General features: G+C 44.4%; 1 protein-coding gene across 1 annotated transcript; it reads right to left on the minus strand.

The window, feature by feature from the left end:
- Nucleotides 1–1,597: 1,597 nt before the first annotated feature.
- LOC311020523 (opsin-5-like) lies at nt 1,598–6,432 on the minus strand. The gene is made up of 6 exons (XM_084020602.1): nt 6,224–6,432; nt 5,114–5,319; nt 3,475–3,574; nt 2,479–2,583; nt 2,175–2,398; nt 1,598–2,096 (listed from the first exon to the last, which is right to left on the minus strand). Exons 1-6 carry the CDS (start codon nt 6,360–6,362, stop codon nt 1,638–1,640), a joined length of 1,233 nt encoding a protein of 410 aa, XP_083876728.1. The 5' UTR covers nt 6,363–6,432; the 3' UTR covers nt 1,598–1,637.
- Nucleotides 6,433–15,938: the final 9,506 nt, after the last annotated feature.

Raw genomic sequence — 15,938 nt, forward strand, 5'->3', positions numbered from 1 at the left:
TGCCATTTACCCATGTCTGCATATATGCAGCAGCCTCAGGTTCGAATCCCAGCTGGAGATCCTTTGATACATGTCACATCCCCCTCTCTCTCCCATGTTTCCTCTCTATAAATCTTTAAAAAAAAAAGCCTTGATCATATTGTTAAAAAAAGGTCATGCTATAGCATGTCGAAAATTCACGAAAAAGTCAGTCAGGATATATTCATAAAAAAATATTTAAAATCGCTCATATCGCTTGATGCACCAAGTCTCAGTGTAGTGAGTCCAAAACAGCCATAAAAAGCCATGATCAATTTTTTCAGGAAAAAAAAAAGTCATTCTATAGCATGTCGAAAAAAAAGTGAAAAATCGACAAAATTCATAAAATGTTGTAAAAATGATGTAAAAGTCCTAACATATGCTTCTATATCGCGTGTCAATCAAAATCTGAGTGTAGTGAGTGCAAAATAGTTATAAAAAGGCTTAGTCATATCCCCCCCCCCCCCCCCCCCCAAAAAAGTCATACTATAGCACGTCGAAAATTCACGAAAAAGTCAGTCAGAATATATTCATAAAAAAATATTTAAAATTGTTAAAAAGGCATAAAAATCGCTCATATCGCTTGATGCACCAAGTCTCAGTGTAGTGAGTCCAAAACAGCCATAAAAAGCCATGATCAACTTTTTCAGGGAAAAAAAAAGTCATACTATAGCATGTCGAAAAAAAAAGTGAAAAATCGACAAAATTCATAAAATGTTGTAAAAATGATGTAAAAGTCCTAACATATGCTTCTATATCGCGTGTCAATCAAAATCTGAGTGTAGTGAGTGCAAAATAGTTATAAAAAGGCTTAGTCATATCCCCCCCCCCCCCCCCAAAAAAAAGTCATACTATAGCACGTCGAAAATTCACGAAAAAGTCAGTCAGAATATATTCATAAAAAAATATTTAAAATTGTTAAAGAGTCATAAAAATCGCTCATATCGCTTGATGCACCAAGTCTCAGTGTAGTGAGTCCAAAACAGCCATAAAAAGCCATGATCAATTTTTTCAGGAAAAAAAAAGGTCATACTATAGCATGTCGAAAAAAAAGTGAAAAATCGACAAAATTCATAAAATGTTGTAAAAATTATGTAAAAGTCCTAACATATGCTTCTATATCGCGTGTCAATCAAAAAATCACCACACCCAAAAATGGAGTTTTAAGTTTTCTATTTGAAGAAAAGCATCACATAACATGATGCTTGAGTGCATGGAGATGTAGAATGACACGTTTCTAGGCAGGTGGACAGTGTAGTCTGGCATCTATCAGGGAATGATGGATATATGGGAGATCTGATGCCCTCGGGGGGGCAGCGGGAGACTTTTTGTGCCATCGCGTGTTCACAGTTCAGTGTTTCCAGATGTTATCGTGCATCTGTCTCACTGCATTACTGCTGTGCATCTCAAAAACTACAGATACTAGATACTATATAGGCAAAAATTGCTCCATGCTAAATGTCGCCGTCACCAATTTGGACGACAAAAAAAGCCTTTTTTAGAGCTGGAAATGAAAACTCCTGTTTCGACAAACGTGAAATCCCACTCGAGATTCAGAAAATAATTTATTAACATTGATAACACGTACAGTTTATTAACATTGAGTGAGTGAAACGTCTTCAGAGCCTGTCACACCAGTACTCCGATGTCTCGATGTGTGAGGGCAGCTCGGCGTGGAGGACCTCCTGTGGGTCCGATGGAGGAGTCTGAGGAGGGCTGTTGACCCCCGAGTCGCTGTCTGGATTGGACACGGCGTATTTGGCCTCCGTCTTCTGGACGGGAAGTGACGCTGCCGGTGGGGGCGGGGCCTCGGCTTTGGGCTTGATGTTCTTAAAGTTTTGCAGACGCACCACCTCCCGGCGCTCCCCGGCGCACGGCAGCAGCACCGCGGCGTCCTTGCGAAATTTGGAGCTCATGCCGAAGTAGATGAGCGGGTTGTAGAAGCTGGCGGATTTAGCGAAGAGTCGCGTGAGGATGCTGGTGGTGCTCGGCACGTGGAAGCCCCAGGCGGACCACATGGACACCACCGCGTACGGGGACCAGGCCAAGATGAACGCCGTGCAGATCACAATGGAAATCTAGAGAGAGGAAGAAGATCGTTAGACGTGGAGTCTCTTCAATAAACCTCAGAAACAAACGTGATCCATCTTCCCTACCCTCGTGACGTCCCTCTCCACCTTCCTCTGGCGAGTGGTGAGGAAACCGTCGGCCGACATGGCGTTGGTGCTCTTCACCGTGTTGATGATGGAGGTGTAGGAGAAGAGCATGATCATCACGGGGATGAAGAAGCAGAAGATGAGGATGGAGATGATGTAGGACTTGTAGATGGTGGAGTAATTGGCTTTGGCCCAGTCCACCTCACATGTGCCGTAACCTCGATCTGAGGAAAACACTGGGGTTCAGATCAAAGCTTTCATAATAAAGTTTCTGTCTGTTGGTTCGGTCGGTGTGGGAACGGACCTGTGAAGCTGCCCCAGCCCAGCAGCGGAGCGCCGGCCCAGAACGTCGCTCCGGTCCAGATGCAGATGAGCGATACGGCGATGGTGTTAAGGCTGATGCAGTAAGCTGCGAAAAACAACACACAAACGAGAAACGCAAACACGACACGATGTTCCCGAGTTAACAGATTGTTTGGCAGTTCGGAAAGGTTAAGATGTGACGACTTCGGTGCACACGGTGGAGGAAAAAGAGAGAGGCACTTAAAGATGCTGCATTCTTGACTCGTTGTAAATGTCAAGATTGTGACATTTATTGAACAATGAGCTCTTTTCTTATATGAACGGCCTTTGCAAACATCTGCGACTGAAAAGAACCTCTGTTGACAAAGTTTGTGTTCAGGGGAAGAAAGAAAATCAATTTCTGAGCAGCGCTCACGTATCTTATGTCAATACTGCAGTACAGCTTGTGTGGGAAGGGACTGGTATATGTTGCTATGGTTACTCAGCTTTGTTGGGCTGAATGACCTCATGTTGTTGCTTGGATACCTGCAAGTTTACCTGGTTCTTCTCATTTTTGATTTTTCTGTTGCTGTTTGCTAGTTGCAGCTGCACTCTGGCACATAATGCATGTCATGATATCCTACATGAACCAGCAAACGTTGGTGGTTTAACCACCAATGTGAAAACAGACAGCCTGTGTTTCATGAAACAGCCACAAACGCAGGAAAAAAACCTCTTATGCTGTGCTGACAATATGTTGCTCAAACCTAATTTCCATATAATTTAGACATTCTTCAGCATCACTTACCCCTGAAAATAGAAAAATGTCACCTTCGGGGTTAACTTAATGACATGTTGGCAAAATGTACATTGAATTGCCGGAGCCAAAGAGGTGGTAATTTCCATAGCTGGAGTCGTAATGAGGCTTAATTTAAAGTCGTACTTTCTCATGTCGGATAAGATCTGCTGGAATGTGAGGCGGGCGGAGAAGCTTGAACTCGGGGAGGTGAGAGCTGACCTTTGTTCGGGTGACATCCCTTTATGTATCTGGTGACGCTGATGACGGTCAAGGTGTTGATGCTCACTAGGCCGAAGAGTAGCGTGAAGAAGCCGTCTACCTGGAGGGAAACGGGGGGGAGGGAGGAGTTAGATCCATTACTTCCTTAAACATGCATAATCCTCATTGGCCAAAAACTTCATCATCGCTGACCTCGAATTCCACAAAAGAAGAAAACTTTTCTGCCAAATGTATTAAAGCGTGAGGCTTTTTCAGCATTCAGCCCATTGTTTGAGAAGATGATCTTTTAATCCCGGCTCTCCTTAAAGGGAATTATGCAACTGTGTTTCAGTCTGGCTCCGACTGTGCAACGCCCAGCGCCTCGCTGTGCCATTTCCAGGTGACATGGATCACTTAAGGTCCCTGACTGATTACTCTCTTCATCTTCCTTAGACCCTAATCCTATTAGTCTGTCATCACGTTTCCTTCACCCGTTTACATTTGGCCGATGGGTCACTATGGTTTTCATTCAGCACATTCTCTGAGAATGTAGTACAGGGAATGTCAGACGGTGGCTTCTAATAAGTACAGTATTTCACCTCTGACCGGTATCAGACAAGTCATTTTTGATGTTTTGCACACTGATTTAACAATCATTCCCCTCTGCAACACCCAAGGGTCCCATCAGTCCCAAAGGGTGCAAAACACCGGGATCTGGCTCAGCTTGCAACTGTTCATGTCCCATCATGCTCCATACAGTAATCTGCTAATGCTTCCCACATGCCTGTCAGCTTCACCTTCCTGTTCCTTCCCTCCTCCATTTGTGTCACCTCTTACACTCCCCTTATTTACTCCTGACACGCCCTCCATCAGCCCACCATCTCCCAGGGGGGGAAAGGTGAAATGAGATGGGCGTGCCATCCACGAGCACCAATATTTCTCTTTTCACCTGAGATGGGATGCCTGAGACATGAGATCATCTCGGAGGCTGTACCCGAAGCTTAAGAGCAGCTGACCTCGATTTGCAATATCTCTGGCTCGGTTTACACGACTGGGACCGAAAGCGTTCCGGTTACATCAGCTTGTTTTCCTTCGCTCGCAGATACCAGGGTTTCCACGGCAGCTAGCCGTGAGCTAGAAAAATACCCCCGAGGAATTCCAGGCTAAAGTATGACAACTATTTCATTTGGAGCCGAGGCCGCGGGAGGAGGGAAGACGTAGAAATCCTTCGAAATGACAACAACTCATCTGGTTTGATTTAATACAAACTGGGCAACGTGAGAGCGTGCGATTTAATCATGCAGTCACATCTCTTATTTGTTCCGTGTTTGGTTGTTGACAGGTGCCATGCTGCTTGAAGAGTTTCCCCATTTAAAGGCCTCCGCAGTGGTAATCTTATTACAGATTTAATCTCCAGCCCACATGGCTACTAGCATAATCCCTTACTCACACACACACACACACTCACACACTAACACACATTCACTTTAATGTCAGACTTCCGCTGATTCTTTTAATGCACTCCATTAATAATCAGATGCATGGGTGTTTTGTTTTTTTTAACTCTGCAGAGTCATCACTTTCAGGCCATTTCAAACCAACATTCCTGGGATTTGACTAATTGTTAGACTATTCTTAAATCAAGCGTTGTGACTTTTACCCTGCAGGTCCAGATCCAGGTGATTAGATACCCGTCATCCTTGAAGATATTGAATATTTCCAGGATCCCTCTGGAGTAGCCAAATATAGAGATGCTGGCATCGGAGACGGCCAGATTTAAAGTCAGGAAGTCTGTTGGCTGAAGCGAGGCTCGCTGTCTGTACAGGACAAAGAGCACTAAACTGTTCCCAAACCAGGACAGCCATCCTACAGAGACAGACATATACAGGAATAATTATATATGTCAGGGTTAGGGTATAGTATAGTTGTACATGTGGGTAGAATTGTGTATCACATCATTTTAAAGTACAATAAAAAACAATTGAATAGAACGAGTAGTTGTGAAGAGTGTAGTGTAGTAATAGTTTTGTGTAGTATATTACAGTGTAAAAACAGCACTTATATGACTTTTAGCATAAAAAGTATGTATTGTATTAGATTGCATGATTTAATAGTGTACCATTGTATAATCCAGGTGTAGTAGAGTATTTTGTATCACCTGGAATTATAACCACATCATATTTAAGTATTGTGTTGTATAGTTGTAGTATATTGGCGCTTAGTGTAGCATAGTGTAGTGTAGTACCAATAGAGTATAGATTAGAGAGTGGAGCCAATAGAGTGCTGTACTCTATATATAGTAGAAGTAAGTGTTGTATAGTAGAACATAACACAATGCAGTAGAGGTGAAGTATATCAGTATATCAGTCCAGTGTTATAATTGGTTGCATGCTCCTTGTTCCTGACCTCCATCACTACGTTGGCTGCTAAACTACGAAGTACAACTTACTAACTAACGGAGGAAGTACTACTGTAGTTAAACAACGTTGGCGAAAAGCCAAGAGAATCCCTCGCGTGACACAAAATCCCTGCCAGCGTTAGCCGGACCGGCGGACGGTCTCGTGTCGGCGGGTCGGTGGCCTTTTGGAAACTGTGAGGAACAACGGTTGTTTTTGTTGTTGACTCTTAAATAATGTGCAACTCGTGTTATTTTTTTGTGAGCCAGTGTTCTGGGATTCAAAGGACAAAAACATTTCTGAGGTTTTGCACGATGAATCACTGCAGCCTTTTTTAAGTCACGTTATACTCCGGCAGAGGAGAGTCGACCTACCCAACACCAGCAGATAGACTCCGATGGCGGTTTCCCCTTGTTCTGACAGCGGCGGGTCCGTGTGCAGATTACTGAGGTTATTATTCCTCCATGGAATATTCACCACCTTCAAGGGGAAATCCTTCAGCGTTATTTCCATGGCCTGAGTTTCGATGGCATGAATCCTGGATGTCCTCTGCAGTAGCTGCTCAGCGGACGGTTCAGTTAGGAATGACCAGTCGGGTCATTCTTAAATCCAGCTTAGACTCGGTCACTAATGCCTCACCACTCACTGTCCGAATGATTACACCTGTAATCCTGTCTATTTCTTAGCAACTAAGCAGATAGATTTTGGGTGGAAATCCAAGCCAACGGGGGTAAACGTTTAGTCAGCCAGTCCACTAATGGAAGGGAGGGGTTTCATTTATCTTAAATTAATTAAAGTCCTAAGACTCATCTCACACACAGACACACAAACCTGCACTGATGATGCTTTAACTATATATATATATATATTAAAAACCACCTGCTTTGCAATTGTTAATCCTTTATTTTCCACAGAATAAGAATTAAAGTTATACATTGTGTGCAACTTTCAGCCAAATTGATGTTAAATTATTCACTCCTGATTGCACAATAATCCAAATTTGTTTTAGTTTAGCTTTGATAAAGGCGACTTTGGTTACTAAAGTTATTTTAATACGTGTGGAATACGAAGCTAAAGCCGGGAGCCAGTTCACTTTGTGCCATCGAACTCTCTGCATGCCGATTCCAAACCTCACCGATGTTGTTTGTTTGGAGTAACGGTCCTTCGTAACCAACGTGGAGAAACATCTTGTCTCTTCATATTGTCTGCAGGCGGCGTCACAGCGTCGGACAACAGGCTGGCAACAATTTGAGCCTCCTTACCATTTAAAAAGAAAAATCCCTTTGTACTTTCCTACACCAGTGTTTACTAACTGGCACCTCGTCTCCAGAGACACGTTCTAGTTTTCACTAATCACTTCCATTTAGAGAACGGGTCAGGCAGGAGGAGACCTCAGTCCTCCCAACATGACTGAGCTCGGCGAAGACGTAGCGTCATCTAAATGTACGCAAGGCCAGAAGTATCGCATGAAGTATAATTGAGTCAGTATGAGCTAATGTATGGACACTGTGGCATGATGTCAGTGTGAGAGCATCTGGAAACCCTCCCGTATGAGTTACAGTCAAATTCATTAGAGAAGAGTTTTCACTGATGCATGCTGGTCCAATTTTATTGATTGAATCCAAGTTACAATCCCCTCCTCCTCCTCCAGCCTTCTCCACTTCACAGTGAGCTTCTCTGTGGCAACACACCTACCAAAGGGGTAACCTGAACTGCCCCCCCGCCTCCTCCACCCCCCCTCGTCAGTCTGTGTTCACATCACACTGTGCACCTTGTTTCCCTCCTCTGGCCGCCACAGAGCAGCTCTGCTGGCCCTCAGGATGTAGAGGGAAGGGCCGCCGCCGCCAGATGCCTCGCTGCTGCCGAGTCCTCCTCGTCAAACCTTTTTCTTTAAACCTCTGAGAGCCGGTCCAGAGAGAGTGATGGAGAGCAAAAGTGAACCTCTGACCCCCCAACTGTCACCCGTCCAGCAGCAAACAGTAAACCCAGTCATCGGCGAGCTCCAGCCTTCGCTCCAGAGACGCCACGCGACACGGCCTCGGCTCTGCAGGGATCCCTGCGTCGTGCAGCCCAGAGAGGCGGCGGCGGCTCCGTGAAGTCTTCTGGTTGAAGTGTGATAATGCGATAATGGGTTGTGGGAGGCATCGTGCAGAAAATCTCACGGCACAACTCACTGTGCCAGATGTTGAGGTGCTCGTCTCGTCGGCTGGGAAAGCTTCTGAGGGGAAGTGATGCCGTCGACGTTCACGCCATTTTCATAAATGATCTACAGTTGAGAGAATGAAAGTAAGGAGATGTCTGGCAGCGAGCAGTGACTCTTGGGACGGACAGCTGCTACTGAGATTACGCTGCTGCTAAGCTAACAGGTCAAAGGTCAACGCCGGTTCTGAAGACAAAAATAAAAACGTGGAACAAGTGTGTGAAGGCACACAAGAGCTTTTCTTTTCAGGCAAACGGTTTGCTAAGCACAAAGCGGTGACACACATGCTGCACGCTGGTTCTCAGGCGTTCGCGTGTTCACAGGAAGATCTCCAGATTAGCGTCGCTGCTTCGGCACGTGTGCGTGAAGCCCTGCGATCACAGCGCCGCCACAGTGAGCCACTGTGTTATTAGGCTCATGATGACTACTCCCTCGCTCCCCTCTTGTGTGTGTCGAGCGACGCCTGAGACGCGAAGGTTAAAAAGCTCACACTTTTCTAAACGGAAAAAATCGCAGACACAGATGCTATTATGAAGGTGTGTGTTAAAGGCTGCGAGCTGTCTGAGGGGCGACAAAGCCTCTCTTCACAGAGGACACACTCCAGGTCAAGAGACCAATACAGGATCGGCTCAAAAGAGAGTCCACACACTTTCTCTCTCCCTGTCACTACGACACACAGGGACTGCTTGTGTGAAGGCTCCACGCAGTATGGAGGGTAAATGGCTCGCCTGTCATTTATTTGGGGTCAACCTGTGCATGATATTAGTAGTAGAGTATGACCTTCACAGCAGTAAAAAAAAAACTATACTTCCTTTTTAGTTCACTGCTATTTAAAGATGCATTGGGCCAACATCCAAGGAAATCCAAGGTTTGTACAGGTAGGAAAGATAGGTAGGTAGGTAGGAAGGAAGGAAGGTAGCTAGGTAGGTAGGTATATAGTTAGGAAGGAAGGAAGGAAGGAAGGAAGGAAGGAAGGAAGGAAGGAAGGTAGGTATATAGTAAGAAAGGAAGGAAGAAAAGATAGGTAGGTAGGTTTATAATTAGGAAGGAAGGAAGGAAGGAAGGAAGGAAGGAAGGGCGGTCGGTAGGAAGGTAGGTAAATAGTTAAGTAGCTAGAAAGGAAGGTAGGAAGCTAGGTAGGAAGGAAGGTAGGCAGGTAGGTAGGTTGGAAGGAAGGTAGGTAGGAAGGACGGTAGGTAGGTAGGAAGGTAGGTAAATAGTTAAGTAGCTAGAAAGGAAGGTAGGAAGGAAGGTAGGTAGGTAGGTAGGTGGGAAGGAAGGTAAGTAGGTAGGTAGGAAGGTAGGTAGGTAGGTAGGTAGGTAGGTAGGAAGGAAGGAAGGAAGGAAGGAAGGAAGGAAGGAAGGAAGGAAGGAAGGTAGCTAGGTAGGTAGGTATATAGTTAGGAAGGAAGGAAGGAAGGTAGGTATATAGTAAGAAAGGAAGGAAGGAAAGATAGGTAGGTAGGTTTATAATTAGGAAGGAAGGAAGGAAGGAAGGTCGGTCGGCGGTCGGTAGGAAGGTAGGTAAATAGTTAAGTAGCTAGAAAGGAAGGTAGGAAGCTAGGTAGGAAGGAAGGTAGGCAGGTAGGTAGGTTGGAAGGAAGGTAGGTAGAAAGGACGGTAGGTAGGTAGGTAGGTAGGTAGGTAGGTAGGTGGGAAGGAAGGTAAGTAGGTAGGTAGGAAGGTAGGTAGGAAGGTAGGTAGGTAGGTATATAGTTAGGAAGGAAGGAAGGAAGGAAGGAAGGAAGGAAGGAAGGAAGGAAGGAAGGTAGGTATATAGTAAGAAAGGAAGGAAGAAAAGATAGGTAGGTAGGTAGGTTTATAATTAGGAAGGAAGGAAGGAAGGAAGGAAGGAAGGGCGGTCGGTAGGAAGGTAGGTAAATAGTTAAGTAGCTAGAAAGGAAGGTAGGAAGCTAGGTAGGAAGGAAGGTAGGCAGGTAGGTAGGTTGGAAGGAAGGTAGGTAGGAAGGACGGTAGGTAGGTAGGAAGGTAGGTAAATAGTTAAGTAGCTAGAAAGGAAGGTAGGAAGGAAGGTAGGTAGGTAGGTAGGTGGGAAGGAAGGTAAGTAGGTAGGTAGGAAGGTAGGTAGGTAGGTAGGTAGGTAGGAAGGAAGGAAGGAAGGAAGGAAGGTAGCTAGGTAGGTAGGTATATAGTTAGGAAGGAAGGAAGGAAGGTAGGTATATAGTAAGAAAGGAAGGAAGGAAAGATAGGTAGGTAGGTTTATAATTAGGAAGGAAGGAAGGAAGGAAGGTCGGTCGGCGGTCGGTAGGAAGGTAGGTAAATAGTTAAGTAGCTAGAAAGGAAGGTAGGAAGCTAGGTAGGAAGGAAGGTAGGCAGGTAGGTAGGTTGGAAGGAAGGTAGGTAGGAAGGACGGTAGGTAGGTAGGTAGGTAGGTAGGTAGGTAGGTAGGTAGGTAGGTAGGTAGGTAGGTAGGTAGGTAGGTAGGTAGGTAGGTAGGTGGGAAGGAAGGTAAGTAGGTAGGTAGGAAGGTAGGTAGGTAGGTATATAGTTAAGTAGGTAGAAAGGAAGGTAGGTAGGTAGGTGGGAAGGAAGGTAAGTAGGTAGGTAGGAAGGTAGGTAGGTAGGTAGGAAGGTAGGTATATAGTTAAGTAGGTAGAAAGGAAGATAGCAAGAAAGGAAGGAAGGTAGGTAGGTATATAGTTAAGTAGGTAGAAAGGAAGGTAGGTAGGTGATTTAAAGTATAAAACAAAACAAACAGGACTGCATATTTAAGGAACTCCCAGCTGACTTAAAGGTGAAGATGGCAATAGTCCAGTAAAAAATACCCTATAAACCACTTCTGCCCTCAACATGTACTCGAAGGGTTTGAACCTCTTAGGATTCATATCTGTTCTGAGAAGTGTTTTTCATGTTACCGTGTAAGTGTGATGATGAACACATGTATGGTCTTGCTTAAAGAAAAAGCAACAGGAACATTATTACATTCCTTTGAGTTATTAAGTACTTTGATATAATTTAAACGTTGTGAATATTAGACTTTATCTGCGAGGTGAGACCCAGATCCAGAGAGATTTGTGAAATGCTCTCTGTGAGTGAAAAGTTTGTGAAATCCCTCAGTGAAGCGCACACTTCATGCAGTGACTTTTTACCACAAGTACAAAGGCCAGACTGTTTTTCCCTCTTCTCTCCCTCACCGAAACGACTCTTTTCCCTGACGAGGCAAGCCAGAGGTTACTGCTCAAAATATCATTAATTTCAATCAAACGCTTGGTGTTGCAGAGCTTTTGTTGTTGCTGTGAACCTCCAACACAGGAAAAGAACACTTATATCATTGATTTTATCTGTAACTGTTAAATTCAGGAGAAAGGGGCTGCACTGTTGACTTTTTTTTGTTGCATAATACCCCCATAATCAACCCCGTAGGAGAAGAATAGATGAATGGATATGCATTTTAAAGCACGTATGAACACAGCTCTGTGTCGAGCCCAGTGAGCGATGTAGGATTGGTTTTGTGGCCCCAGGATCTTTGGCCCTGAACCACGTGCAAACATTTATTTGGGCAGCGCGTCCAGTTTGCAATTTCTCCTCCAGAGACCTGTTTGTTTAAGCAGGTAACTTATGCAAGTAGGTCTCATTGAGGGTTGAATCCACACCATTCCCACAGGGGTCTGCACATCAGGTTTTTTTGACACGAGGGGATATTTTGCCAAAACAAGGTTGCGGAAACGTAAAAATCCACAAATGAAACTGCTTGGCCACAATCGGATGCAGAAAATGTGGATCTTTCCCAAAGAAGAGCTCGAGCACGCTCGTGCCTCCAGACATTTAAGAGGATCTTTAATGGACGTCTTGCAAGCTAACCCAGCTAGCAGCCCTGCTTGTGTACGGATAGCTGTTTGCCTCCTTGGTTTGAGTGAAAGCTTTGTGCTCCGTCACTGAACTCTGGGTACTCTCCTCTGGCCTTCTGGGGGATTGAGGAGATTAGTGATCTAGCTACAGCAGCAGGAAGGCTGACACACTGACAACCCATCACACTGCAGATCCCCACACACACACACACACACACACAGCTGGTGTGTTGTGACACATGGGCGCCCCCGTCAATGGCAGAAAAGAGTAAACAGTCTTGAAACCGTCAGTCGGGTTCAAACAAGCATCTCAAATCTCCTTTAAAGAAAAGCGTGACCCCGTTAACAACGTGGATGTCCTCGGCTGTGCTGACGCCCCATCGGGGTCACCGAGCCGACCCCCGTGTGACAGGAGGTTAGTGGGCCGCACCGTTCTCCTTGTTATCTGTGAAGATGACCTGTGACACATGCCTGTCGAGGCCTAATTAAGAAGGAACAAAACAGTTTTTAAAGTGACCCGCTGACCGCTGCCTGAATGAAGCCCCTTCAACGCCTCCGGGTGTCTTTTAACTGTAGCTCTAAATGTTTACAGGATGTAGAACATGACAGAAATGAGAGTGCACCAAAACAACGGTGGTATTAGAAAGTCGTTTACACATTGTGCTTGTTCTCATCTCATTCAGGGTCACAGAGGACTGGATGCCAGCAGGCATGCGACGAAGGCAGCGAACCACACCCTATTATCCAAATTCTTAACTGGAGAGTGGCATTCAACTCCTCATGAAACCCTTGGCAAGAAAGTTTAAAAACTTTTCCTTTAAATTGGGAGTAGTACAAGTACTTTGTTACTGTACTTAAAAAGGATTCTCAGGTATCTTTACTTTACTCAAGTATTTATTTTTATTATTAATGTTTTACTTACTCCCCTATATTTAAAAAAAAATCAGTACTTTCTACTCCCCACAAAACAGGTTCATAACTTTATAGGTTTAATGCATTTGAGGGGAATCTTCAATGTATTTATTTTATTTATTAATATGACGAGAGATTCAGTTAAAACAGTAAAAATGTGCTTCATAAGGAGACTTTTTACTTTCTACTTTGAGTACATTTCAGAGCCTGTACTTTTTCACTTTGACTTGAGTAAATAAGTTGAATCAGTACTTTTACCAGAGTCTTTTTGAACACAAGTATCTGTACTTCTACTTGAGGTGAACCGTGTTGTCTTCACCAAAAACCCAATATATTTAGGTTTCTGGATAGACACAAGAAAAATACACAACAGTGACAACAATAATGTAATCACAATCTCAAGCACATATTGAGCCTGAGTCTAAATTCAAAATGATCCGTGGTACACGGCATGGACACAGGATGTGCATGAAAATAGATCCAGGTGAAGTGCAACGTGATAAACGTGTGAGATGTGCAAAGATGGACAGATGCCTGCAGGATGCAAAGAAACATTCTTTTCAGCTACTTTCTCCTGTTCATTTCACATGTGGAGGATTGACCCTCCAGAGTCTGGTCTCTCTTAAAGAGGAAGCTCTTCCATGACCACCTGGACGACATACCAGACGATTTGTATAGTGACTCACCTAAGTGTTCGGCGGCCAGCTGTAGAACACCTGGCGAGGTCCGGGGCTTCCGCTCCAAATACCACGCGGGCTTGTATGTTAACAGCGTCTGCGTTCTGATGGAACACATGAGTCAGCACATCAAATGCTCGTCTGACCTTCCCGGTCCAAATCTGTCTCATCGCAACCCGTTTTAAAATCCAGTTCAAATTGACCTGTCTCATTAATCAGGAATGTAACACAGCTTAAAAAAAAAAAATCAGAGCCACCATAAATCTGAGTGATGAAAGGAGAGGGAGGAAGGATACAATAAATTCACTCCTCCTTTTAGAATCCCACTGGCATATGTCCCATAAATAATAATAAAAAATGACTCCTGGTATTACATCAGCCCAGGTATTAATCATCACAGTAACTTAATCCCTTCCTCCCCGGCTCATTATTTTTGGCCACTTTAATGCTGACATGATGCTTAAGTTGATATGGCAATTAAATGGTTGCTTCTTCTCACATCCAGCAGTTACGGAGCAACATGATCATTCTTTCAGAGTCGTGTTTCTGGCCGCTGGGTGAATGTGAGTCCAATATTCAATCTCTTCCAGCCCTGTTTTTGGTTTCCACCAACTCCTGAGGGAAATATCTACCTGCTAAATACTCCACTATGTTCACCAACTAGTCGCTGACTGCAGGTATTTAGAGCCTTTTCCTCTGAGAGCAGAGAGAGTGAACCAAGCAGTAAAGTTATTGCCTTTTAAATGACTTTGTCTATTTATTTATTTTCATACTTATATGTTACATTGTTTGGCATTCTGTGGACAGCAAATTAAGAATTTCATTGTTCAGGAAAACACGTTTCTTTACTGTGCATACGATAATAAACCCCTTGAATCTTACATCTTGAAACATAGAGCTGAGACTTGTTTGACGCGCTGTAAAGCTGCAGATTCAGGTGATGATGATGATGCTCTGTGGGTTTATCGCATACAAGGGACTCCTTTTGCCAAATTTAGCAATATCCACAGGAAAATAGCCACATTAAGTGCTGGTTAATTCTCTTTCAATATTTTTAAGTACATCTCTCGGTGTAGTAGGAAGCTGTGCGGCTGCCAGGCCTGGATGACGATGCAGTATGATGCCAGTTATCAGTGGCACCACTGGGCACGTTGCAGAGCTTAATTCACACCTTAACTGTAATTATACTGTGATTAACGCAGGATGCTGCAATGGTGCACATTAAACTTTAGAACCTTTGGTTACTCTATGACACATCAGAATCCCAGAGCAAAACATCTAATAATCTCTGCACGTATTTACTAGCTCGGGTTTTTCCTTCCTGTTTCACACGAGGGAGTCGATTGGCATCAGTTTAAAAGAAGTTTCCAGATTGCAGCTTCTGCGATTGATCCTCAGTGACGTAAGCTGCAGGTGTAGAGTTGTGTAACCCAAAGTTCCATCCGGAACCGCTGTGAAAGACCATGTGATACCAGCAGACATCTCACGGTTTGATGCTTTGGATAAGTGGGACCTCTGTTTTTGCAGGTCATGTGACAAAGGTCAAGGTCTGCTCCTCCTCGACAACAAGAGCCTGACGCAGCGGTGAGACTCCCCGTCGTGGCAGTCCTTTCCCGGTAAACTACAGAGTTCATCCCACAAAACCAAATATAAATGTTTGCATGAAAGGGAATATTCTTAATCACTTCATCCCACACAGAGGCCGAAAGTGACGCAGTGTGCCACAAAGTAAAGATTTAATTGTGTGGTGTGAGCGCTGCTGTGAGACACTGTGAGACTCCGGTAGAGGACAGAGATAAAAGAGCTCCGGGCCGGTTGCTGGGCGTCTGGCCAGGACAGTCTGCTCTGAAACACCCTGATGAAACTAAACCTCTCAGAACACAGCATGTTGAATTAATCACAAGAAACAGGTGCACATCTACCGGTGCTCAAACTTAAATTGGCTTCCATGATGTAAAAAGTTTGATCTCTGTAGAGAAGTTTAATGGCTGTGTTTTATTTTGATACCTGAACAGTGTGCATGTTCAGATCTGAAAATAAGATGTGGACGTAGTCATGGTGACGTCACCCATGGGTTTGTGGAACTACGGTTGTGGCCGTCGACATGGAACTAGAAATCGTTGCAGCCAGTGTAGGAAGTGACCATATTTGGGCTGCGGAGGAGCGACAGTTGGATCTGATGAACACAAGCGGCAGAGCAGCGCCCTTACTGGATCTGGCTTCTGGTGCAAGGCTGTTAACAAAGTTAGCGTCCATAATTAGAGGTGAACTTTACAGCTAAGTGTTAAAGTATAGGCTTCGGTAGCAACGCCATGGCAGCGACCTGTCAATCACAAGGTAGCCCTGACCTAAATCATCCCCTGCTTTATGGTCCGTTTGACTCTAAATGGATCATAATTCACTAAAGTAACATTATGCCGGATTGAAGAAGACTTGAAACTAGAGATTGAGACCATAAACTCATGTTTACAATGTTTACTGAGGTAATAAA

The sequence above is a fragment of the Eutrigla gurnardus genome (genome assembly GCF_963514095.1).
Source record: "Eutrigla gurnardus genome assembly, chromosome: 11".
Taxonomy (NCBI): domain Eukaryota; kingdom Metazoa; phylum Chordata; class Actinopteri; order Perciformes; family Triglidae; genus Eutrigla; species Eutrigla gurnardus.

Coding starts and splice junctions, on each gene's coding strand:
- LOC311020523 (XM_084020602.1), bottom strand. CDS start 6,362: ATGGAAATAACGCTGAAGGATTTCCCCTTGAAGGTGGTGAATATTCCA. Junction 5,320..6,223: donor AGTCTATCTGCTGGTGTTGG/GTAGGTCGACTC, acceptor CTGTCTCTGTAG/GATGGCTGTCCTGGTTTGGG. Junction 2,399..2,478: donor GGGCTGGGGCAGCTTCACAG/GTCCGTTCCCAC, acceptor TGTTTTCCTCAG/ATCGAGGTTACGGCACATGT.